The 22,380-nt window shown below is 54.9% G+C and overlaps 8 protein-coding genes across 8 annotated transcripts; 6 read left to right on the top strand and 2 right to left on the bottom strand.

The window, feature by feature from the left end:
- Positions 1 to 238: 238 nt before the first annotated feature.
- On the top strand, positions 239 to 7,529 carry B0H18DRAFT_1096675 (ribosome 60S biogenesis N-terminal-domain-containing protein). The gene is made up of 21 exons (XM_048032462.1): positions 239 to 358; positions 430 to 563; positions 621 to 769; positions 820 to 1,085; positions 1,136 to 1,208; positions 1,266 to 1,510; positions 1,562 to 1,917; positions 1,978 to 2,041; positions 2,092 to 2,746; positions 2,799 to 3,341; positions 3,424 to 3,543; positions 3,605 to 3,827; positions 3,880 to 4,102; positions 4,129 to 4,213; positions 4,264 to 4,388; positions 4,439 to 5,044; positions 5,069 to 5,372; positions 5,423 to 5,556; positions 5,608 to 6,225; positions 6,281 to 6,935; positions 6,993 to 7,529. Exons 3-21 carry the CDS (start codon positions 709 to 711, stop codon positions 7,421 to 7,423), a joined length of 5,787 nt encoding a protein of 1,928 aa, XP_047887905.1. The 5' UTR covers positions 239 to 358; positions 430 to 563; positions 621 to 708; the 3' UTR covers positions 7,424 to 7,529.
- Positions 7,530 to 7,613: 84 nt separating this feature from the next.
- Positions 7,614 to 10,609, top strand: B0H18DRAFT_1037269 (transcriptional repressor TCF25-domain-containing protein). Its single transcript, XM_048030394.1, has 7 exons — positions 7,614 to 7,970; positions 8,020 to 8,091; positions 8,149 to 8,791; positions 8,839 to 9,085; positions 9,137 to 9,413; positions 9,467 to 10,366; positions 10,421 to 10,609. The coding sequence occupies exons 1-7, from the start codon at positions 7,818 to 7,820 to the stop codon at positions 10,547 to 10,549; spliced, it is 2,421 nt and encodes an 806-aa protein (XP_047887904.1). The 5' UTR covers positions 7,614 to 7,817; the 3' UTR covers positions 10,550 to 10,609.
- On the bottom strand, positions 10,610 to 11,244 carry B0H18DRAFT_1037266 (uncharacterized protein). Its single transcript, XM_048030393.1, has 2 exons — positions 11,128 to 11,244; positions 10,610 to 11,079 (listed from the first exon to the last, which is right to left on the bottom strand). The coding sequence occupies exons 1-2, from the start codon at positions 11,207 to 11,209 to the stop codon at positions 10,889 to 10,891; spliced, it is 273 nt and encodes a 90-aa protein (XP_047887903.1). The 5' UTR covers positions 11,210 to 11,244; the 3' UTR covers positions 10,610 to 10,888.
- A 284-nt stretch (positions 11,245 to 11,528) lies between these two features.
- On the top strand, positions 11,529 to 12,431 carry B0H18DRAFT_884470 (uncharacterized protein; the record flags this gene model as incomplete). The annotated part of the gene is made up of 6 exons (XM_048041029.1): positions 11,529 to 11,597; positions 11,654 to 11,760; positions 11,814 to 11,950; positions 12,008 to 12,170; positions 12,225 to 12,343; positions 12,391 to 12,431. The coding sequence occupies 6 exons, from the start codon at positions 11,529 to 11,531 to the stop codon at positions 12,429 to 12,431; spliced, it is 636 nt and encodes a 211-aa protein (XP_047887902.1).
- An 858-nt stretch (positions 12,432 to 13,289) lies between these two features.
- On the top strand, positions 13,290 to 15,442 carry B0H18DRAFT_1037254 (uncharacterized protein; the record flags this gene model as incomplete). Its single annotated transcript, XM_048030392.1, has 11 exons — positions 13,290 to 13,470; positions 13,612 to 13,666; positions 13,729 to 13,779; positions 13,839 to 14,080; positions 14,143 to 14,187; positions 14,243 to 14,299; positions 14,350 to 14,409; positions 14,459 to 14,593; positions 14,699 to 14,748; positions 14,796 to 14,889; positions 14,916 to 15,442. Coding segments are annotated over 10 exons (873 nt in total), but the record flags the coding sequence as incomplete, so codon positions are not given.
- Positions 15,443 to 16,048: 606 nt separating this feature from the next.
- On the top strand, positions 16,049 to 18,092 carry B0H18DRAFT_939014 (serine carboxypeptidase S28-domain-containing protein; the record flags this gene model as incomplete). The annotated part of the gene is made up of 11 exons (XM_048041849.1): positions 16,049 to 16,190; positions 16,252 to 16,296; positions 16,355 to 16,649; positions 16,711 to 16,767; positions 16,829 to 17,010; positions 17,072 to 17,257; positions 17,317 to 17,338; positions 17,395 to 17,481; positions 17,531 to 17,618; positions 17,678 to 17,804; positions 17,863 to 18,092. 11 exons carry the CDS (start codon positions 16,049 to 16,051, stop codon positions 18,090 to 18,092), a joined length of 1,461 nt encoding a protein of 486 aa, XP_047887900.1.
- Positions 18,093 to 18,268: 176 nt separating this feature from the next.
- Positions 18,269 to 21,111, bottom strand: B0H18DRAFT_1214942 (PAH-inducible cytochrome P450 monooxygenase PC-PAH 1; the record flags this gene model as incomplete). Its single annotated transcript, XM_048036605.1, has 16 exons — positions 20,849 to 21,111; positions 20,635 to 20,792; positions 20,479 to 20,579; positions 20,288 to 20,423; positions 20,117 to 20,214; positions 19,944 to 20,052; positions 19,812 to 19,884; positions 19,520 to 19,752; positions 19,377 to 19,460; positions 19,133 to 19,314; positions 18,908 to 19,074; positions 18,748 to 18,849; positions 18,685 to 18,695; positions 18,602 to 18,626; positions 18,532 to 18,543; positions 18,269 to 18,461 (listed from the first exon to the last, which is right to left on the bottom strand). Exons 2-16 carry the CDS (start codon positions 20,759 to 20,761, stop codon positions 18,269 to 18,271), a joined length of 1,653 nt encoding a protein of 550 aa, XP_047887899.1. The 5' UTR covers positions 20,762 to 20,792; positions 20,849 to 21,111.
- On the top strand, positions 20,635 to 21,646 carry B0H18DRAFT_60041 (uncharacterized protein). The gene is made up of 3 exons (XM_048038727.1): positions 20,635 to 21,173; positions 21,242 to 21,428; positions 21,502 to 21,646. The coding sequence occupies exons 1-3, from the start codon at positions 20,812 to 20,814 to the stop codon at positions 21,580 to 21,582; spliced, it is 630 nt and encodes a 209-aa protein (XP_047887898.1). The 5' UTR covers positions 20,635 to 20,811; the 3' UTR covers positions 21,583 to 21,646.
- Positions 21,647 to 22,380: the final 734 nt, after the last annotated feature.

Here is a 22,380-nt window from a genome sequence, read left to right as displayed (position 1 = left end):
GTCGACAACACTATCCAGCCTGTGATCGTCAACAGCCTGTACAGATCGTGAAGGCCACCGCGACTACCTCCGAGTGAACTAATGCGATGAACCACCGTCGGCGTGGCGGCTGCGCCTTGCGCCTCGCGGGTGTGGGCGGAGGTCGCCTCGGAGCCGTCTCCTCGATCGGGGAACGCCGTGATCTAGCATCTGAGATCGGAGATGTGAATCTTACGATCAGGAGGCGACCTGACTTTTGCATGTAGTCTGCTACATGGACCCCCATCCTCCTTCTCCTCCTCCTCCCCAGGCAGACGTAGAGAATTCCTTCAACCTTCGTGCCTCAGGATATCCGTGTCTGAAGTCCGAGCAAAGAATCGTATGTAACTGTTGCTCAAGCATATTGGCTTCTAACCTCACTTCCATTGCGCTGGCTCTCTGTACGACAAGTTTCTCAAGCTTCCGAATGTCTGGCCGCCAGAATCTGCGCAAGGACCCATCTAGCAGAGCGAATTACAAGTTTGCGAGTGCCACAGACCTCAAACGCGCTTTAGGTTCCAATGACGAACATGCATTAGTGGAAGGTAATGTAGATATCGTGCAGTCATCCACAGTGTGTACTGACACTGAGACTACACCAGGCCTCACCGCTCTGCGGAATCAGTTGACCATCAAGCATGACGAGCCGCCTCTCAGCGTGGGCGATGAGCGCCTCCTACTAGCTAAGGCATGGTTGGAGAGCTCGACTGGTGCGGAAGAGTTGTTTACTATATGGGAGGCCGCAACGTCGGTACGTATTTAACCTTTGTGCTCCTGCGATAGCTGAGCCATGCCCTTTAGCGACAAACATCGGTCTTGACACCTCTCGTCGGCGCTTGTCTGCCCTGCTCACACTACTATCCCCACATTATTTGTATCATACACTCGCACAATCAATCATCAGCAATCTCTTCCTTCCGCAATGGGCACATCGTCTGAACACTTACCTCGGCGGCACCCACAACGAGCTCACATTGGTAACGCTCAAACTGTTCTATGCACTGTCATGTTTCGCAAATGGGCGCGAGCGCAAATCACTTTTCGATGTCTTCGCCTGGGAGTCCAAGGTACGTATGCTCGTACTCGAAAACCATTCGTCACTCAAGCCGAACCGCAGTCGCTGCCCAAAATGTTGCACATGCGACGAAAAGGTCGCACCGACGAGGGTTTCGACATTCTCTCAAGGCCAGGTCCGCATACGATTACTTCACCTCAACCGTCCATGCTGATACACTCGCTGATGACAGACATTCGCACGTTCTTTGTGCTCTTCCTCCTCTCCTTTGTGGACGCGGAGACGCAGGCTTCCGTCAAATCTGCTTTCCTGGAACAGCGTCGCGACATATTCTCCTCAATATTTCGCGGGCTGTGGCAGGATCCGTACTCTGTTATCCGGCGCGTGCTGGAAATCTGCTGGATGGGCATATGGTCCGATCCAAAAGTGAAACGGACACTCAAAGTGCATGTCTTCAACGAGACGGTGCTGACCCAGGTACGTGGTCTGAAATACTATTTGAAAGTTCGTTCTCACCGAGGTCCCTAGTTAGCGAGAATATACGATCGTAACTCCTCTGAGGATGGCGTCACAGACCACGTCCCTGCCGATGTCGCGCACCATTTCCTGCTCGCCATTTGCACGCGTCCAGGGGTTGGGATTTGCTTCAAGGACAGAGGCTGGTACCCTCGCGATGTCAACGCTGAAGACAGTGTAGGTCTCGCCGCCGTCGACGACGCGGAGGACTTTGGCTCGAAGAAGCCTAGCAAAATCAACAATAAAATCCTGGCCAACGTTCTAAAGACCCTGAAGGTCAACGAAGACCCACGCCAACAGGAGCTTGCACTCAAGGTCATCGCTGCCTGCCCCGAACTCGTTGCTGGGTACGTCCGACCCGCGCTCCCGTCTTGTCCTCCAGAATCTCACCTCTGTGTAGCTACTGGCCGCTGCAGCGCTGACTCTAGAACCCCGCCTCTCTCCAAATGGATCGCCAACATCGCGTTCTTCGGCCTCGTCATCTCCCTCCCCGTTCCCACCGCCTCCTTCCACCTCCAGCCCACCTCCGCCCCCAGCTCCAGCACCTCCACCCCGCAATACAACCCTGTCCCCCCGCCGCTCTCCGCCATCACCGAGAACATCCTGCCGCAGTCAACATCAAGGCCCACCTCTCGCGCGGGCTCCAGGCACCCTCCCCCCTCGTGCGCCATTGCACGGCGCTCGCGCTCGCGAAGTGCATGCTCAAGTACGACGCCGTCTTGTGCGCGTTCCACGAGGTCGAGCGGGCACTCGAGGAGGACGCGGACGGGCAGTGGGCGCGCCGGCGGGGCGAGGTGGAAAGGGAGATCCGAAAGCGCGTGCCTGACTTCCAGGTCGTCCTTGGCTTCGCGCAGAAGTCGACCGAGGCCGCGAGCACACTTGCAAGCAGTGGGGTGGATGCGGAGGGCGACATGGACATGGAGCAGAAGACGCCTGCGGCAAACCCCGTGCGGAGCGCCCTCCTCGCGGAGAGCGCACAGAGGCTGCTGTGGCTCTACCACCGGTGCATGCCTGCGCTGGTGGCGGAGGCGCGGTTTGATGTTGGCAAGCTCCTCCTGAGCTTGCAAAATGTAGTCGATCGTCCGATCGCCAGCACGCCCACATCAGCACGGACGGACGGTCTTGACGTCCTTCGCCAGCTCCACGTGCTCAGACTACTCAGCGAGAGCGATCAGTTCAACTGGTCCGGCAAGGCTGGTGAGCAATGCGGTCCCTCTTAGGCACACTCGAGATACTCACAGTGCTCTAGGCGGGTCGCACAGTAATCTCTACGTCCTCCTCAAGATGTACGCCACCACTGGAAGTCCGGCCATCCGCACTGCCACTGCGACCATCCTCCGCCAGTCCCTCTCTACGAGCCTGCTGTTCCAGCACGACTCAGACGAGCTCGTGCTCTGGCTGAGATCTCTACCCATCACAGTCCGCCCGACCAGCGCACAAGCTCCGGACGGGGCGCCGCTGTCAGACGAGAGGGACGCGGTGATCGCGTTCTTGGACGACTGCGCCCAGCATTGCGCGAAGACGCCGTATCGCTACCTGGAGGAGCTGCAGTCACTCTGTTTTGACGCTAACGACGAAGACATCAACATGGATGGGGCTAACGGTGTCGTCGGGAGCGTGGACAACGAGAGCCTTCCCAGCCCGCTCCTCATTACTGTCGCGGAACATTTCACTGCCAAGCTGAGGGGAAACCACATATCCCCGTCAGACGCTCTGGCAATCGCGACGTTCATGCGGAAGCTGGTCTATAGGCTGATGAGCAAGACGTGCCAGCTGGGCTGCTTGACCAGATGTTCGAACGTCTACGTCGGGACGTGTGGCCGTTGTTGGCCTTTCCGGATTACCCGTCGATATCCCTCGCTTGTCAATCGGAGGTAGAGCACTTCGAATGGCAAGTCTCGCCAAACGACTTGGGGCTGTCGAGCTTGCAGTCGAAAACTGCAAACGACCCAGCAATAGAGAAACGTTAACCCAAGCGGAAGCATCGCCCATTCGTGAGTTCTCGCACAAATTTATAGCTCCGACAAATGCTCATATCAATACCCGGTCAATAAGCGGAACGCGATATTGAACGAAGGATGGCGGCGTTCGAACTGATCGACTGGTCCCGCTTTGTACAGCGTTCACTACTCGCGACCCAAGTGACCAGATTAATCACAGCAGTGGAGAGGCTATACGAACCTGCCCTGCCTGCGCTACTCGAAGGTCTCAGGCCGGACCTGCACTGTCTCTGGACATGCATCGATGTTCCTGTCCGCTTCTCCGACTTGCAAGAAGAGTGCGTACCAAGTATAACTAGTCTTGACGACACTAACACTAACACTATGCAGGTTGTCGTTCGAAGTGCTATTCGCACATTGCGGGGCCGTATACATGCAAGACTCGGCCGTTCGCGAGACCCTGACTGCATCTTTGGTCTCGAAGACTTCAACGCTGCTGGATATCACAAGAGGCGTGGTCCTGATCAACCACCGGCTCCGTACGCACCTTCGCAAGAAGGAAGAGAGATATGCCAGGGATGTCCTATTACTGTTGACGCATCTCGCGCAAAATGTTGAGGACAAGTTAAAGTCGAAGAGTCCACGCAACTGGTAGAGCGCCTGTTTGAGACGGACTCCGTGAAACAGCTGTGCGAGAAACCGTTGTCAGTCATGCTGCGTGAAGGTAACGTCGGTGACTCTGTCGGCGTTTACGTTATTGACATGATCTCGCAGGGCTGTCGTCTCTCCTGGAGTGCTCATTTCCCTCAGCCAGTGCCGCGGGCCGCCATCACATCGCCTCTGGTTTCGGTCGTTTCTGGTCACTCAGAGCAAGCGTGGAGAACTTGAGCGATGACGAGGTGAGTTTCAATTAGTCTTGACCTTGTTACCTATATCTCAAACAATGCAGATCGAAACGACAAGATTGTGGATTCCGTATGCAGACCCGAGCGATCTTGTCGCTCTGCTTGATCACTTCGCCGATAAAGGTTCACTAGCAGCCCAACGAGCCGACATCGTTGAAGAGGCGCTTCGGGCAATCGCCAGCGGTCTGTCTGCCGTCCAGCCCAAGGCATCGACAGTTGCCTCCCTACACTTGATTCTACCGCACTCAACACAGCTGGAACGGATTCTTGGGTCCTTACTTCACGATCAGTTACCGCTCTGCTACGATGGTATCGCTCCTGGCATGGGTGATGCGGACCTTCGCGCGGTAATCGCCGAGTCGACCAGGCGCTGGTCGAGGTGCACCGTCCAACCTCAGTCGTTCGTATCCATCGACGAGGTCCTCAAGTCTCAGCAATGGTCCGACGCCACGGCAAACATCGTCGTCAGCCTCGTGTATCGGCAGCCCTCCGCCCGTGGCGCCGTATTGAAGTGGCTGCAGGACGATGTGTCTACTGTGTGCACAACATACCACCTTGCCCGCGTGTTGTTCGCCTTGGTTGACCGCGGGTTCCTTGCGGCATCCGCGGGGGAGGACGTAGCCCATCTCGTCCAGCATCACCGTAAAGTGGTGCGCAGTCTCGCTCGCGGAAAGAACACAGAACACACCGGACGACTGTGCACCATGTACATCAAAACAGCGTGCGCGCTGATCGAGCAGGTGGGGCCAATACGTGGGCAGTTGTTAGCCGTTCTCCAACGGGAATGCGAGAAGCAGAGCTCGAACTCTGTATCGTTCCACTTGACACGAGTCTTAGCGATTTTGTCTCCACGCATGAAGACGGACGTGGCAGACATCGCGGAAGAGCTGATGGCAAAGGCACTTCCTTGGGCTGTGCAGCTGCTCTCTAGTGGAGAAGCCCTCACTTCCGCAGAGACCGAGGTATTAGCTGACTTGGGTATGCATGCCGACAGGTCTGATCCCCTCGTATGCTGATGCATCTCATAGGCATCATTGCAAAGGCCGTGTCGCCTAGAAGCCACTTGGTCGAGCCAGTTCTCACAGCGGTGGCACAGCAACGTCTCGGCGACGTCTCCGTAATACATTTCGCGGGGATTCTCGTCCAGGCTACGTCTTTGAAGGTGAGATTGAGACTCAGTGACTGCCGCACGAATCTGCTAACACTTGCATAGCCCTTCACAGTCAACAAGTTCCTGCAGAGCATCGTTCAACACCCTCAACTATATGCATTCTGTGGTCAAGACGCTCGCATTCGGGATGCAATCGCAGATGTACTATTTGTTCTGTTCCGCCTCCATCCCTCCAACGCCTGCCAACCAACGCATATTGAGCCCTTGCTACGGCTGTACACCGGATCTCTCTCCGCGCCTGACACGAAGATACTATACATATTCCGCCTCTTCGAATCTACTCGCAAGACGTCTTGCTCGACGCTTCTGAGCCGTTGGTCCTCTCCGCAATCTGGGTTGTCGTCCACTGCGTTGGATGCTCTTCTGAGCTTGGACCCGAATAGAGTACTGAAGACGTGTCTCGACTTCCCGCAGTACCGTCGGATGCTAGCAAACATGGATGATGGTCAAGCAGCGGTTGACGCGATTTACGATCCAGTCTTCATCTTGTTGCTATTGTCGCAAACATTATCGTCAAGTCCTCCAACCTCAGCGCTGAACTGGGTTCAATTGTTCAGGACAAATGTGGTCAGCCTCCTGATTCGTGCTGTGTCTGCTAAGGACGAGCAGCTGCGCGACGTTGCTCTGGCACAGTTGGCAGCGTTGCACAAGACCCTTCAGGCGCGCCGTTCCCTTGCGATACATCCTTGCACACACCGCTGACATCGTTGCTTAGGATGCCGACATGCAAGAGCAGCCCCACGTGCTATATATACTGAACATGCTGAAGGACGCTCTCGCCGAAGCTCCCAAGGAGACCGTCCCGCGCTTACCAGCATTCACTTCATTAATCCTTGCACATGCGCTCCGGGCCATGTTCTATCCGTCAAACTTTATCTATCCTCTAACTGCACGCTTCCTACTCCAGCGGGATAAGCTAGACACGAGCGACGTGCCCATGTTATTTGGCATGCTCTACAGCTCGTCCGATCAATGGAAGAAGGAGCGAGGCTGGATCGTCAGGTTCCTGAGCGACGCGATGGTCGGCTCCGACGAATGGAGGATTCTGCAAAGACGACACACATGGGACCTCCTGGCGAGTCTGTACCAGAGCGAGGAACGAGACCGCGCGTTGAGGCGCGGGATCCTGGAGGTGCTGGCCAACATCACTTGCAATGCACGGGCGACAACTTCGCTCATTCTCAAGTCAGCGTTGCTGCCTTGGATTGAGATGCAAGTCAAGACCATGGGACACGACGAAGGACTGGCTTGGGCGAAGACATTGGCGAATGTTGTAGCAAGCGTGGATTCTGCGAAGATAGAAGCCGCGACAAGTGGCGAATGGCGTCTCGTGTTGGGCAGATGTATCCACACTATCTTGACTAGCTCTGGCAAGTCCCCAGTGTCTCTCATACGCGTAGGAAATTGCTGATCAGGTTTGCGTGTAGCCTGCACATCGCTGATCTTCCCATACCTGACGGACGTGCTCCTCCGGGTTGCCCTCCTCCCCGGATCGCCCACGCTAGCGCTCAATCGCATAGTCGGGCCTTGCCTTTCTTGGCTAACGAAGATGGAGGAGGGCTTGAACGTTAATTCGGCCCCACCGTTGTCTGTTTACAGTCAAGATCAGCCTAGCAGACATCTGCCTCCGCATAGCTCGCACGGATTGTTCGATCATGGCCCTCACGATGCGGTCCAGGAGTGGGGCGAATGCGTTGAACGGCTATGGAGGACATGCATGGTACAGGATGTGAAGTGTGTGGAGTGGGATGCCTTGACCCATCGACTATTGGTGTGGAATGCTGTCAAGGTCGGTGAGCAGACGGTGGTAGGAGAGTGGGCAAGGCAGGAGGTGGTCCAAAATTTGGCTTCTGTGTAATCTCGACTCCTGGGAACGGGTTTTATCTAGCTGGTATGCATGATGTTGAATCAGTTATGCGCATGCAGTATGTACAATTTGAAACCACTGCGAATTAGCAACCAGGTCAACCAATATTCATAAGTAGTGGGCACGTGACATGAGGTCAAACATCGCTCCAGAGTCAGCGACCTCGGAATTCGGGAGCGACGGCGGCACTCGACCACCGCCTTCTCGAACGTACAATCAACACGTCCCTTGGATCCAGCCAGCATCTCTGAACGGGCTGCTACCATCGCCGTCTTTTGGAAGGGCGACATATTCAACTAACATACTAGCGTGACAGCCGGAACGGGTCCTGCGCACCCTACGACACCACCTTTGTGCCAGTGCACCACACAAAAGGAATTACGAGATGCCTCCTCGATTGAATAAACGCCAATTGCGCGAACAAGAGGAGCTTGCTGTTCTCGAGGCAGCGAAGGAGGAAGATGAGGCTCCAGAAGTCGAAGAGAGCGCAGATGAGATATCGCACCCGGGGAAGAGCACGGGTGGTGGTTACGCGGCAGTAAGCTCTCATATACTTCCACATTTGGTCCAGACTGACTGTTTCGTAGCTTATGAACGCAGCGGACTCGGACTCGGAGAGCGATGCTCCGTCAACACCCCGGGCTACGAAACCGAAGAAGGCTCGTGAGCCATCACCGTTGCGTACACATATAGTCTGATTCTGACCCTACTTGCAGAAGAAGAAGAAAAAGAAGCCCGCTAGCACTCAGTCGCCCGCTGCTCCTACACCTCCACCCGAAATCGCTGAGATGAAGACCCAGGGCGAAGCTAGCCCTTCACCTCGGTCCAAGAAGGAGCGGAAAGCAGCCAAGAAGCAGAAGGCAAAGGAGCAGAAAGACGACCGCGACGACGTAGACAAGGCACTCGCGGAGCTCTCGATCAAGTATCCGGACCTTCAGCAGGTCGTAGCGTCGACCAGCGCCTCTCCTGCAGCACGCAACACATCCGGGGCCCTCGCATCTCTGCTCTCAGTATCTATCCAAAACCTTGACGCCGAAGTGGAACTCCGCAAGTTTTTCGGAGCTAAAGTCATCTCTGCTGCGAAGTCTTCTGAGGCGGGAACATCTAAGCGGGCGGCAGCAGCGGCGGCGAGGCTCAAGTCACAAGCCAAAGCGACCCTCGCACGCCCCAAGGGCAATTGGTGGCCTGTGAATCATCGGGAAGGGCTGTCCTCACAACAGTACACCCCTGAAGACGAAGAGGAGATGCGCGGACGACATGCGTGGTCACCATTACTCGGCGAGAAGGTATGGGCGGTGGAGTACAGCAAGAAGTACCGCGCTATCACCTTAGCTTTCATGCAGACTGTCATGTCTGGAGGTACTCCCCTTTATATCCAACGATACCGTCAACTGAGAATGTCGTAGATCCTGCGGGCTTCAATCAGATCTTGGGCCAGATGCCATATCATGGAGACACGCTCCTGCAGATGTCCGAGGTGTACTTCCACAGGGAAGAGCATAGCACTGCTGCGGACATGATTGACAGGGCACTCTTTGGCTATGAGCGAGCATTCTTAGGCACCTCGTTCAACTTCACAACAGGTGTGAACCGCCTCGATTTCGATCGCGTGGAAAATCGACCATTCTTCCTGGCCGTACACCGACAAATCAGGTATGTCGTCTTTCTCCACAACGTTGGTCTCTCACAATGTTTGCGATATAGCGATCTGCAACGCCGAGGATGCGTGCGCACCTCGTTCGAGTTTACGCGACTGCTGTACTCACTTGACCCCTGGACGGACCCGCATGGCGCACTCTTGCATCTCGATTACCTCTCTCACAAAGCGGGTATGGGCCAGTGGTTGCTCGATGTCTGGGAGTTCTTCTCGAAGGTCAACGACGATGACGGTTTCCGAAACCGACTGCGGCCTACTGTGCTGCCCGGATGGGCGTACGCAAGGGCACTGGCCCAGTATACCGATGAAGAAACGAAAGGTCGGGTATGTATATCTGCTCGGTCTTTCAGGAGCATTGACCTGATAGATGCTCGCAGGATCATGCCGAGAGTACGGCCGCTCTCGAGGAGGCGATACTCTCATTCCCCTCCATCGTCCCCCTCCTCGCTGACAAGGCGGACATCTCACTGCCAGCGTCGGTCAGAGGACATTCAGCATTCCGCGTGTACCCTGATGCCAGCTCGCTGCCCACACCATCTGCCGGGATCCTCCACCTACTGTCTCATCTCTACGCGCAACGCTCATCTTCACTCTGGAAGATACCCGAACGCGCTTCTTGGTTCGCCCAGACCGTCAGCGCGAGCGTATCGTCGCTACCGCCGTCATACGACACCACGTCTCCCGCCTACCTCGGCTTCATGGCGCTCTTCAGCAGACCAGAGATCGCACACGGGGTCTACCGCCACGCCATCGTGAACGAGGGGTCCTGCCGCCGACTCTTCGGGTTCATCCCGCGTGAGGTCACAAACGCGAAGCACCTCGCGTGCGACCCGCTCCCGCCGCCGACGCGCGTGAACGAGTATGACGCGGAATTTTTCCGCGGCGTAGAGGACGCACTGCACATCCAGCGGCGCAGCCGCAAGGCGAACGAGCGCCTCCTGCAGCAGCTTATCCCAGATCCCGTCTTCCGCCGGCAGATGCAGGACTTCTGGGCCGCGCACCCGGCGTTCCAGCGCCAGTTCCCTGGGGGGTTCGTCCACTTTGCGGAGGTGCTGCAGCAGATTGGCCCGGAGGCGGTGGAGGATTTGATGATACAGGTGGCGGATCAGGCGGGGCAGGGTGCAGGAGATGAGATGCCGGGAGGCTTCATGCCCATGGACGAGATGCTAGGGGAGCTTGCAGGGGCAGCCCCAGAGCTAGAACTTGCGGGCGCAGATGATGTCCAGGAAGAAGAAGACGAGGAGGACGAGGATGATGAGGATGAGGAAGCAGTAGCGGTGAGTCACCTCCAATGTACGAACGTACCATTCTCTGAATGCCTGTATCTGCAGCCTCTACCCGTACGCGTGCTGCGGAACTTAGTGAACCGATTCTGGGGCAGTGGTGCAGCTGAAGAAGATTCGTCTGACGAGGATGAAGGGGATGAAGCACACCCACCAGTTGAGGACGGAGTCGACTGATGCAATTGAGTATGGTAAAGTAGGAGTAGTGTTGTACGTCTAAGCAATGTGAAATGGATATCCACTCGACAGGCGTAGCCATGACTTGACGAGAGTGACGCTCGCGCTCTATTGTACCCTCCTAGGCCTGCAAATTGTCTGAACTTGTGTAAAGACTAACATCGTAGCCGGTAGCAGATCGGGAATGCCTGCGGAAACCCTGCGTGTCGTCGCTGACTTGAAGGCCAAGCTCAGAAGCACTCTGAGTCGAACATTATAGAGGCGCAGAGCCTTCTTTTCGCTGCTCCCTCGTTAGGTTGACATTGACGCTAACGTATGGTCGCAGCTAATGACATTTCTTCAGCACATGCCCTGACAGTCAAAGGTCGCAAGACGACGCACCTGAGTGTTTTGGATCGTCTCTATGGATGGTGCTACAAACGCTCGGACCTTCTCGTCCACCAGGCGATACTTCGCCTTGCCGCCAACGACATGCTTTCCCGGCGCGCCTGTGCGTAAACCTCCGCCAGGGACAAAGGCCTGTCCGGTACCTAGCCATAACATGAGTTGCAGTACGAAGCCAACTGGTAAGAGCGCACCTTTGTAGAAATCTTTGTTACCCCTCTTCGGCGTGAGCGTTCTCCGAGAGGCTTTCGAGAGCCTGACGAGGGTCGGGAACATGGTCACGGTACGGTGGCAACTGCAAGCTCGCGCCCGTTCGCGCTGAGCGCGCGCGCAAGGTACGCGAAATTCTCACGCATACCCGTCATGGCCAGAGGAGGCGGCTCGACCTCCCGCCCACACCGAGGCGCAAAGCGCGGCCGCGGTTCATCGCATCAATTTAGAGGTGGTCGCGGAGGGCGGCCTTCACGACCTGCACAGGACATCGACGACCGCAGGCCGGACAGTGCGGTCGATGAAGAGAGCGAGGAAGGAGATGGTGCCACCGACGAGTCTGGGGACTCGAAGAGGAAGACAGTGGGCCTGGTAAGTAGTGTCGATGCATCCTGCATCTACACTTGCTCATGGTGTGCTAGATGTCAGCATCGATGTACCCGTTGCTATGTGGGTGCGTATCCACCAAGTCGGGTTTCCATGCACGCTCAAGTAGGAGCACTCTGGCAGGACTTCGACCACTGTGACCCCCGGCGATGTTCAGGCAAACGACTCGCGAGGTTAGGCCTCATGAAAGAGCTGAAAATCGGACAGCGATTCAGGGGTATTGTGGTGTCGTGAGTGAGTTCATAGGTACACTATTGGGCTGAGCTGACTAGATGGGACTCAGACCAAGAGGGACGCAAGTAGCCAGCCCGGCAGACCGCGAGATCGTCCTTCAAAATGGTATCGCAGTCGTGGAGTGCTCCTGGGCAAGATTGGATGATGTTCCATTTGGCAAGATTGCGAGCCCACATGAGCGACTACGTAAGTCGGCCTACTGTCTCCGTACTGTCTCTACCTCTGACATGGAATCCTGGCCAGTGCCATACCTCGTTGCGGCGAATCCTGTCAACTATGGGAAGCCTTGGCGATTGAACTGTGTTGAAGCAATAGCGGCTGCCTTCTATCTGACCGGCTTCAAGGAATACGCAGATCACCTTCTGAGCAAGTTTGGCTGGGGCGAGACGTTCTGGAAGATCAACCAGTGCGTGAAATTCATATCGTCTCGCCGAGTTGACACATGAACATGTCGTTGTAGGGTATATCTAGAACAGTACTGTCAATGCACCGACGCCGCCGATGTCACCGCGACACAAGAACGCATTATGCAGGAGCTAGAACAGAGCTATCAACAGTCACGAGAAGACAGCGCAGCTGGTGAGCGTTGGTTATGCTCCTCGACCAGCTTCTAACTTTTCGCGCAGGATACGGAAGTGATCTTCTCATCGAGAATCCAAACCATTGAGCACGGCCTCGACTTTCAGTGTGTATCATCACCTGCCCCCGTGTATATCAAACATTCTGGCGCCAGTGTGGTATCCATATCTTCCTCATCGCTGTTTTGACGCGTTACCAGGATTGATCCCAACAACCCAACGGCTTCGCAAAATCTCACCGATGTCATTCACGGCCATGACGGTAAGATACGCACTGACAGTTCTTGTTCCGCCGGCTTTGCCCCACTGGCGAACGTCTGAACGCTGGGTCAGGACAAGCAAATGCCGTTCCACCACGCTCAGCTCACGGCTGTGCCCTGATACCTACCTCGCATAGTCCACGTCTTGCCACATCCGTCCTCCCGCGTAGGGCTGAGGCTGGATGGGTAGCGCCGCTGTTCTGTTCCTTAGCTCATGGCCATCAATTGCTGCGACGTAACTTTGATCCATTGACCGTATGCAACCCAAGAGCCCAAGACTGCAGGTGGCTGCAGGTCCGTCGTGTTCAGTCTCGTTGCTATCTTGAACTTACACTCAGCCTCTTGGTCATCCGTTACAATGGAAAGCCTCCGTCTGCATGTTCTACTGGTGGAACTGAGTCTCAATTCTAAGACATTCTTCATACGCAGTATCTGAAGCACGCGCACAAAGGAGGTACATAGGGCATGCGCCTCTGTTTGCTGATCTGGGCTTACAATACTTACGCTGAATCCTGATACGGACGTGTCACAGTCAAATAAGTAGCAGGTGATCAACTGAAAGTACTCTCATCGAGATCCATGATCGAACATCGCGCGTTGCACGCCCCGATCTGTGATGTGCGCGCTGAGCGCTGTGATTGAACTTTGCATGTACATAGGGCGGCTGGAGACCATATGACCGGAACATATCTTGCTGTACTGCGCCCCGGTTCCGCGGTATTTATCTTGCAGCTTCATGCTCTTGCGGAGTATGTCCTCTTTCTTGAGAAGCTCCCCGATCACCAGGTTGTAGTATCGGAAACGGACAAGCAATGATGTCTTCCTCTGCGACGGTCCCTCTCGCGTGATCGACGCCTTTACAACTGCTGTAAGCCTCCGCTCTGTCTAATCCAGCCCGTCGTACAAAGTACTGACCGACTCCATGGACCCATGATAGTGCTGGACCTCAGGTTAGTGATTGTACACTACTATGCACAGCGCGGAGAAGGACTGACGTCGTACGGCACAGCTACTTGGTGTGTTCTTTAACTGGGGTCTCCTAGGAGTCTTAACGCTACAATGCTGTGAGTCGGACCTCGTTTGTCTGTATGCGTCTTCAAGTCGGCCCATAAGTACGCCCGGTCAGATTCATATTACGACAACTTCAAGACAGACCGACTCTCCCTTAAATTTCTCGGTGTGCTCCATCCTCTCTGCCATATATCACGACCAATCGCTCACGGTCACTCACCATAGTGCTCAGCGTGCTCATCTACGAGTGGGTGCAAACCGGGCTGATCACGGCAGCCGCGATGCAGATCTATGTGTACGACTACGGGAACGTCATCTCGATGCTCGCCTTCCACAACACCTGGTTCTCCGCGACGATCATGTGCGGGCTCATCTCGGCCGTCGTGCAGACATTCTTCGCGTGGCGGATCTTCAAGTTGTCGCGGTCGCGCGTGCTCGGCAGGTCCATGGCTGCGTTCATTCTCGCCGTGCGTGTTGTCTGGTCTGGTGTCATGTGATGGGGCCGACGTTGATAGTGGTATGCGAACAGCTCGCGGTCATGCAGATGGTTGCATGCATGGTCACGGGAGCGAAGGTGAGTCACAGCCCGTGGCGAATGGGTAGACTCGAAGCTGAAGAACTGAATGCAGGAGAAAGCTGAGGGCATTGCGTCTGCACTGCACGGGCAGCTGCTTACCGCCGCCATCGTAGGTCTCCTGCTAGTCCCCATATCCCATCATCTGCTTATGAAACCTAGCTCTGGCTCGCGGGCGCCGTCGCGGTTGACGTGCTGATCGCCGTATGCATGACCTACTTGGTATGTCCCCCTCGCGCATTCGCTACTAGTGTACTCAATGACGCCGCAGCTCATGAGGAGCAAGACCGGTATAGCATCAACAGACGCGCTCATCAACAGGATGGTCCGCCTGGTGGTTGAGACAGGCACTCTGACTGGTATGTCTCCCCTGTTCTTCGCGTGTCAGCGATCCGACAGGTCCTTCGTAGCTAGCCTCTCGATCCTTGTCCTTATCACCGCGAACATCCGACCAGTGAGTGACGATAGCTGCTTCTTCGGAGGATGTCGGTCGGACTGACCTGCATCTCAGCTGCATGAGACGCTAGTCTATGAGGCGCCTGCGCTTATCCTCACGAAGATGTAGGTCTTCTCCGAGGCGTAAACGTACATTACTAACGGTGTCCAAGGTACTCGAACACATTCCTTACTAATCTCAATAGTCGCGTGTACCTACGCAAGTACGACAAATCCACAGTCGAACTCCCGCCGGTGAGCGGGTCCGTTTCGCCAATAGCACTGCCTCCGAGGCCCACACGAGCACCGTGGAGATGGCACAGAAGAGCTTTGCCCTCGCGGGCGCACTCGAGAGCAGCCGTAACACGGGGCCGTGATGCACCGGAGGGACGCGGGCACAGAGAGCGACGACACGGTCTCTGAGAAGTCAGAGAAGCGTAGGCAGCGGCGGAACTCGATCGTGTAAATGATGTGGACTCCTCTGTAGTCGGATGGTCTCTGGTGGAGTATTGTTCGAGGCCGTGGCTAATGGGGAAGTGCACAGATCCGCCCGTGGACTGATCCTCCAAGTCTGTCCATGTGAAGCGAGTGTCATGGATGTTCCGTGAGTGGTGATTGTGATATGGCGCTGCCGTAATGTTCTCTACATATGTGCTGTTATCAGGTACTATACTATGTATTCTACGCGAGCAGGAATGCAGCTCAACGCGAGAGACGACGAGGAGACGCGAAGGACGCGTTTACACGGTACACGTGACCGTAGGTCGCGGTCGCCATTGCTGGCAGCCACAAGCAGCTCCCCGATTCACCTCGTCTCCACATTCACTGTTGTGCACATGTCGAGTGCGACTGCATACAGCGTACATATCGCATGGACGGCGGTGTCGAGGCCTGCGCTGTTCTCCATATCTCGACAGTCAGTTTGCATAGCAATGCACACTGATCGACCTTCGTTCTCTATGGAGCCGGCAAGTCAGTTCGAGCTTCATTCTCAAAGATCTCAATAACGAACACACTACCCCTCAAGGCCTCACCGGCCCGCCGGCCACCGTCAGCGTCAGTTTGAGTCGTCGTTATTCTGAGAGGTATGCATTGCCCTCCAATCATTCTTCGCCCCGGTGGCTTGGTCTTTCATGAACTGCCACCATGTGCATGCACTCTCATCCATTCTTTGCCCCTAATGTTCATCACAGCTTGCACCCTCATCGTTCTTTGGAGTGCAGACGATAAGTATAGGACCATCATATAAAGCGGGGGACGTGGCAAGAGGTACGACCAACCACACTTTTCTCCCGTGCGTGATATATTCATCATGAGGACATACACTATCCACTTCCTTACTCTCTCGATCTCATGCGTAGCTCTCGTATCCGCGAAGGGTAGATTTAATGGACGGCCTGGCATCAAGAAGGTCGAGTTGTCCATCATGGCCTGCCCTGGACCACCAGGGGAACGATTACCACCGCTGGATACGACGTACTACTTCGATCAACTCATCGACCATGACGACCCGAGCCTAGGGACGTTTAAACAGCGGTACTGGCACACTTGGGAATTTTATGAACCGGGTAAGGGTGCCTCCATACGTCACCTTGCGTCCCTTCCTCATGCGCTCCTGTGATCCGGCAGGTGGTCCGATCGTTTTAACGACCCCCGGAGAAACGAACGCGGACGGTGAGTTCATTTAATCACGCATTTACCTCGAACTCAACGCAATGTTCATATCTTGCAGGTTATGAATCATTTCTGACCAACGTAACCGTGAACGGGATGATTGCTCAACAGCAAGGCGGCGCCACGATTGTCCTCGAACATCGCTACTACGGGTACTCCAACCCGTACTCCGACCTCTCGACAGAGAGCTTGCGCTACCACACCATTCAACAGGCTATCGACGACCTCGATTACTTCGCCTACAATGTCGTGCTTCCCATGCCGAACGGCGCACACGTCACTCCTGACGAGGCGCCATGGGTCCTCATTGGGGGCAGCTATGCTGGCGCATTGACGAGCTTCACGAAAGTCAAGTACGTCGGACGTGCAGCTGAAGTGAGGGTTGTTTCTGACTGAGAGCTCGGATATTCCCAGCAAACCAGATGCGTTCTATGCTGCTTGGTCGTCTTCCGGCGTTGTTGAGAGCATCGTGTAAGATCACTGTCTCTTCAAGTTCTAGTCACGGCATCGTTGACGACAGTTGATTTCGCAGCGACCTCTGGGGTTATTTCGATGTCGTCCGGACGCATATGCCGCAGAACTGCTCCGCCGACGTCCAGGCGGTCATCGCGCACATTGATGAAGTCTTCACCTCCGGCAATGCAGCAGATATCGAACAGATACAAGACATGTTCGGTATGAGCTTGGCCCACCTCGATGATTTTGCTGCTGCCCGTGCGTTGCTCTTCCATGGCCATTTCCCTGATACTGTCAATAACTGACTCTACACATATAGTGCGTGAACCTCTGTTTTGGTGGCAAGACCTCCAGCCGTCGCCATATCTCTCCGAGACGGCTTTCTTTGACTTTTGTGACGCTCTCGAAGTCGAAGGAGATGAGATTGGTCCCGCAGCGGGGTGGGGTCTGGATCACGCGCTGAACGCCTGGTCTAGTTACTGGACAGGAACTTACTTGCCTTCAGGTACGGTATGCACGCTCAGTAGGAATTTACCGTTACTGATGCCTCAGCTGTGCGTGCAGTCTGTCCAGACGGCGATGACGAGTTCGTGACACTTGACGCGCACCGGGCTGCTGATATGAATGCTAATCATCATGCAGGTCTTGCTTCGGCACGTACGACGCGAGCTCATCTCGGTACACCGACACCAGTGTCAACAACGCAGAACGTTCCTGGTATTGGATTGTGTAAGTTTACGTCCCGACATCGCAGAATCACGCTCATCGGAACCTACAGGTGCAACGAGATGGGTTTCTTCCAAGATGGCGCACCGAATGACACAGAGACCATTGTATCTCGACTGATTCAGCCCGTCTACGATGAGGTAAGTCGGCGCGCCCGGTCAGAGTGACATCGGTCTACTAAATGAGTCACATCGAACAGAGACAGTGCACGTATATGTTCCCCGAGGCCTTTAGCGCGCCTCAAAGCCCTAGGGCGAGTGCGACGAACGAAGCATACGACGGCTGGTTCGTCCAAGACGACCGACTCTTTTTTGCCAATGGCCAGAGTACGTCCCGCTACATGTCTGGCTCGTCATGATCCTCACCCGCCGTTACTCCTGGTAGGGGATCCGTGGCGCGATGCGACGGTGTCCGCAGACGGCACGAACTTTACGAGCACGGCCATGCAACCTATCGCGCTCGGAGACGGGTTCCACGTTTCTGATCTGTATGCGGTCAACGGGGAAGCAGACCCGACCATTGCGTCTGTGCAAGCCCAAGGCTTAGCTGCCATGAAGGATTGGCTCGCGGACTGGGAAGCGCCGCAGAAACGGTCGGTCATCGAGGGTCGCTAGCACAGTACTCTTCCAGCCTGAGACCACTTTATCTACATGCCCGAGGTCCCATCCATGGTAACGGTACAATGTCACGACACCTGTCATCTCCTATTCGATGCTGTATACAGATACATTGTACAACAAGTCTGAAGTCAACCGCGAACCCAACTATACAACCGCTGTTCAACCAAAACCTACACCTCCTTCGGCTGCGGACGCTCGATGACTGTCACCTTCAGAGGCATCTGCGAACCAAGCTCGGGCTTGCCCCTGATCATCGGAATCATCAGACCTCCGGGAACGCGCTGGATGTCCGGCTTGTCGTCGGGAATGGCGACCTCGAAGTTTTCTAGGAGTTCAACCATGATTGCTTGCAGCTCGATGACCCTAAACGATCGCACGCAAATTAACTCAGTGAGTGTGCTCTCTCAAACCAACGTCGGAGGATATAACATACGTGAAACGCCATCTGAGGCATAGGATTCATGAGTCGCCCGGTGGGATGCAGAAGGATCATCAATGCTCACCCGATGCACGCCTTGACGCCGCCGCCTGTAGCCAGATCAACAAGAGCTCACCACATCACAACCATGCAGGAGAAAGCACGCACTGAACGTCAACCTTTGTGCAGTGTCAGACCACGACACGCACGAATTAAGCAATGACCACGCACAAATTTCCGTAAACACCGACGTTGATCTGCTTTTCCCGATTGGTGTTCATCCAGCGGTACGGATTCCACACCTGAGCATCTTCGCCCCAGACCTCCGGCAGCCTGACATGGCAGATAATCGTGGGTATGGTGAAGGTTTCGGAGACTAGATGGGACTGACCGATTATATCCGCACAGCGAGAGGTTGATTGTCGTACCCTTTCTGACAGGGATCTCTGAGATAACATTTCCGTTCACATCCCGTACGGGATTCGAGAGGGGGATCACATCGTCTTTGCTGGCAGTGCGCACCATATTGTACACGATGGGGTGGAGGCGCATCACTTCCTGGGAATCATAGATATAGCGAGTCAATCATGAGTCGAGGATCTGAGTCCTGACCCACCTTCATGCATGCGATGACGAATGTCATCGAGTCTAGGTCGGCGACGGTGAAGTCATCATCTCCGCGAGCTGTAACCTTCGCGCGCACAGCTGCAATCTCGTCGCGCAATTTTGACTGATATGCTTGGTCCTTCGCCAGCTCGAACATGATCCAGGTAAGCATGGACGCAGTTGTCTCGTGGCCTGAGGTGCGTGAAGCGATCGCCGTCAGACTGTCGGATCGGCTGTTAAGAAGAGTGACGTACCTGCAAGGAAGAACGTCGCCATCTGTGAGATCATCTCCTTGTCCTTCATGCGCGTCTTTGGGTTTTCCGAGTGGTTGGCCTTGACTGAGAATGCGCATGAAATCAGGCTTACCGTCATCATCAAATAGTGGGCACAGAATTACCGAGGATACTCATGATGTCTCTGAGGTTCTCGTCCTTTCTGTCCAGGCACGCTTGCGTCTTCTCCGCAATCAGTCTATTCGAGAGCCTGTTGATGACTGTCAGGGTGTGCCGGAAACGGCGGGCCTCCCGGGTCGGAAAGTAGTCAACGATTCGAATGAGACGGTCCGGTATGTACGGCCAGAGGGCGCGGAAAAGAAGAGTCGCGCCAGACGGATACATCACGGAGTCCCGACTGCGGGTGCATGGTTAGCTATTCGGCGCTGATAGCATACCAGGCGTAGGATTACGCACAACATGTTCTTGTACGCGTCGACAACCTCATTGTCCTCTTCGTCGAGTGCACCGCAACGATAGTCATATGCAGCTGAGGGAACCCCGAGATGTGGGCATCAATCGCGGGTGCAGGCTGGAAGCAGACCATACCTTCTCCAATTACATCCAGTGTCGTCCGCGTAAACCAAGAGTTTACGTTCAGGACGTGGTCAGCGGGAGAGGTAGTATTCTTAAGACTGTCTCTCCATTTGCTCGTAAGCTACATAGAATACGGTTAGCTCTGGACGTCACAGAGTTCAATCAGATGGGCAACAGCTACTCACCCTGCGCGCCGAGTTTCTGAAGAGGGGCAGGAAGGAGCGGAGCTGAGCGGCGTTGAACGCTGGGTTCATGATTCTGCGCACGCGCGCATGGTCATCTCCTGTTTGTACAGCAATACACAGTTGACTTGGCTCAGTCATGATGCAGAAAACCTTCGAACGTCGTGACAGTACCTTCCACGTAGAGTATACTGTCCCCCATGATCTGTCGCGCGATGTGTCTCCCAGTAACCGTCCGCGGGTACTGGTACCCCGATGTTTGTAAAACATATTGGATCGCCTTGGGATCAACAATCCAGAGACTATCTTTCTGCATGATCCAGCGTATGGGCGTGTTTGTGGCGGATAGAAATACTGAGACTTACGTTGAGACACTCCTTCATGCGCCATGCAGAACCGTATTCATGCATGTGTTCAAACTGGATATCGCCGACGTCCTTCTCTCTTGTTGTCGCAAGACTATGGCCTAATGAATGTGTCATGACTGCGATTTCACAAATTTCGCAGATACCTGAACTGACCGTAGAGCCAGCTGGGCGACGGTGGTCCCCGAACATGCCTGAACGGTGAACGCTTGAAGAACTTGCGGAGGCTGAGTGCCAAAGCGATGACAGCGGCCGCTGCATAAAATATGAGTACGCCGTCCATGTAGTATCAGCGTTTCAGTGTTAGCGGATTGCTGTAAGCTAGGTCAACGTATGCCCAACCACCATGATTGTGCACTGGCAGACTTACTGCTCGGAGGTGTAGGGGTGTGCCACTGGAGAGGACCAAAGAACTTGATGCCGCATCCTTTGCTATATATGCACTGCTATTGTCACGGGAATTCTCGCACACTTTACGCAGAAGCAGGGGAATACGTGTATTCCCGAGTGCGCGCACGCTTTCTCGGAGGCCTTGGGAAACGCACATCAGCAAACCCTCGTAATCAGGAGCACACCTCCGGTTCTGGGTCTCGCCTATGCTCGGCTTCTTATAGTTGTGGTGGGAATGCGAGCCGTCACCACGCGCTGCTGTCCACTCAGTCTTGTGATGTAAACAAGCATTGCGTCGAGTATCTGTGAGGCTCCTAGTCAATCATCGCACACGTTGAACATTCAACAGACTTGTGGACTGGGATGCTATCAGCCAGAGTCATTCAATTTGTCTGTCGAAACACGAACCTGCAGGCTGCGGAGTTGCCATGTTGGGATGCTTTCATTTCAGCGCCGGAGAGGCGCCCACGGTTCTTGGAAGTACTTCGAATTCGTCGCAGCATACGTACCCTGCCAGAGTCGTGGACTTGCGAGGCCATAGCGGAGGACTTTCACTGCTGGTATGTACTTGACATCGACCATATGTCTCCGATCGTAACCTTCGTCTGTTCTTCGAACTCCTGGGACCTGTAGGAGCCTGAACATGGGACCAAGACCGTAACAATAATGACGGTGACTACGCCGCAGTGGTGCGGCGAGTCGCGCGTGGCATGAATTGATAGTGTGGGAAGGCAGCAACGTTCCACTTAACCTTGGCAAGTGCCAGAAGCTGCACTGTTCGACCTTGACGTCGACAGACGACACGACCTCATCGCATTGACTGAGCACTGTCGATCAGAGGCTCACGCTGGGTGCTGGACGCATCCGTAAGTACAGGCAAGGACAAGCTATTGATTAGGAGACTTACAAGTAAGGCTGGTTGGGCCCCGTGCACCGTGAGGGAGCGCATGATCTCTGAAGTGCTCGAGTTCACTGCCAAACCTTGTGGCATCGTTGAAGACTCTGTTGCAGCAGCCCAGCGTGCTGTCGAAACAAACCGGCCATCCGATATGCGAGACGCACGAAGGCTTCACAAACCACATAGTGATACACGGGCCAGTCGCAGGTACGTCGTAAAGTACAGAATACATTTCGTTCGGGATTTGTGGCGGGCTATCTTCGTAGTGTCAGACATCTTACGGGTTACCTAGACAGAGTCAGGAAACTACAGGCGATGTACGCTTGACCGGAGTGATCTTCAATGGCATTTGTGAACCGAGGGCCATATTGTTCCTTATCATGGGGATGGTGACACCTGCAGGGACGCGCTGAATGTCAGGCTTCTCGTCAGGGAGTGCGAACTCGAAGTTCTCGATCAGCTCGACGAGGACGGCCTGGATCTCAAGCACGGTGAAGCGCCAACTATAGTCGTAATTCATCAGCAAGCACTGCGCATACTTCAAACAGAGAGAGGCTCACCCCAGACATGCCTTGTTCCCTCCTCCGAAAGTGAGCCTATTCCATCGTAAGATC

The sequence above is a fragment of the Fomitopsis serialis genome (genome assembly GCF_022376445.1).
Source record: "Fomitopsis serialis strain Sig1Antser10 chromosome Unknown B0H18scaffold_112, whole genome shotgun sequence".
NCBI classification, from domain to species: Eukaryota; Fungi; Basidiomycota; class Agaricomycetes; order Polyporales; family Fomitopsidaceae; genus Fomitopsis; species Fomitopsis serialis.
This window is presented reverse-complemented; position numbering and strand designations above follow the sequence as displayed.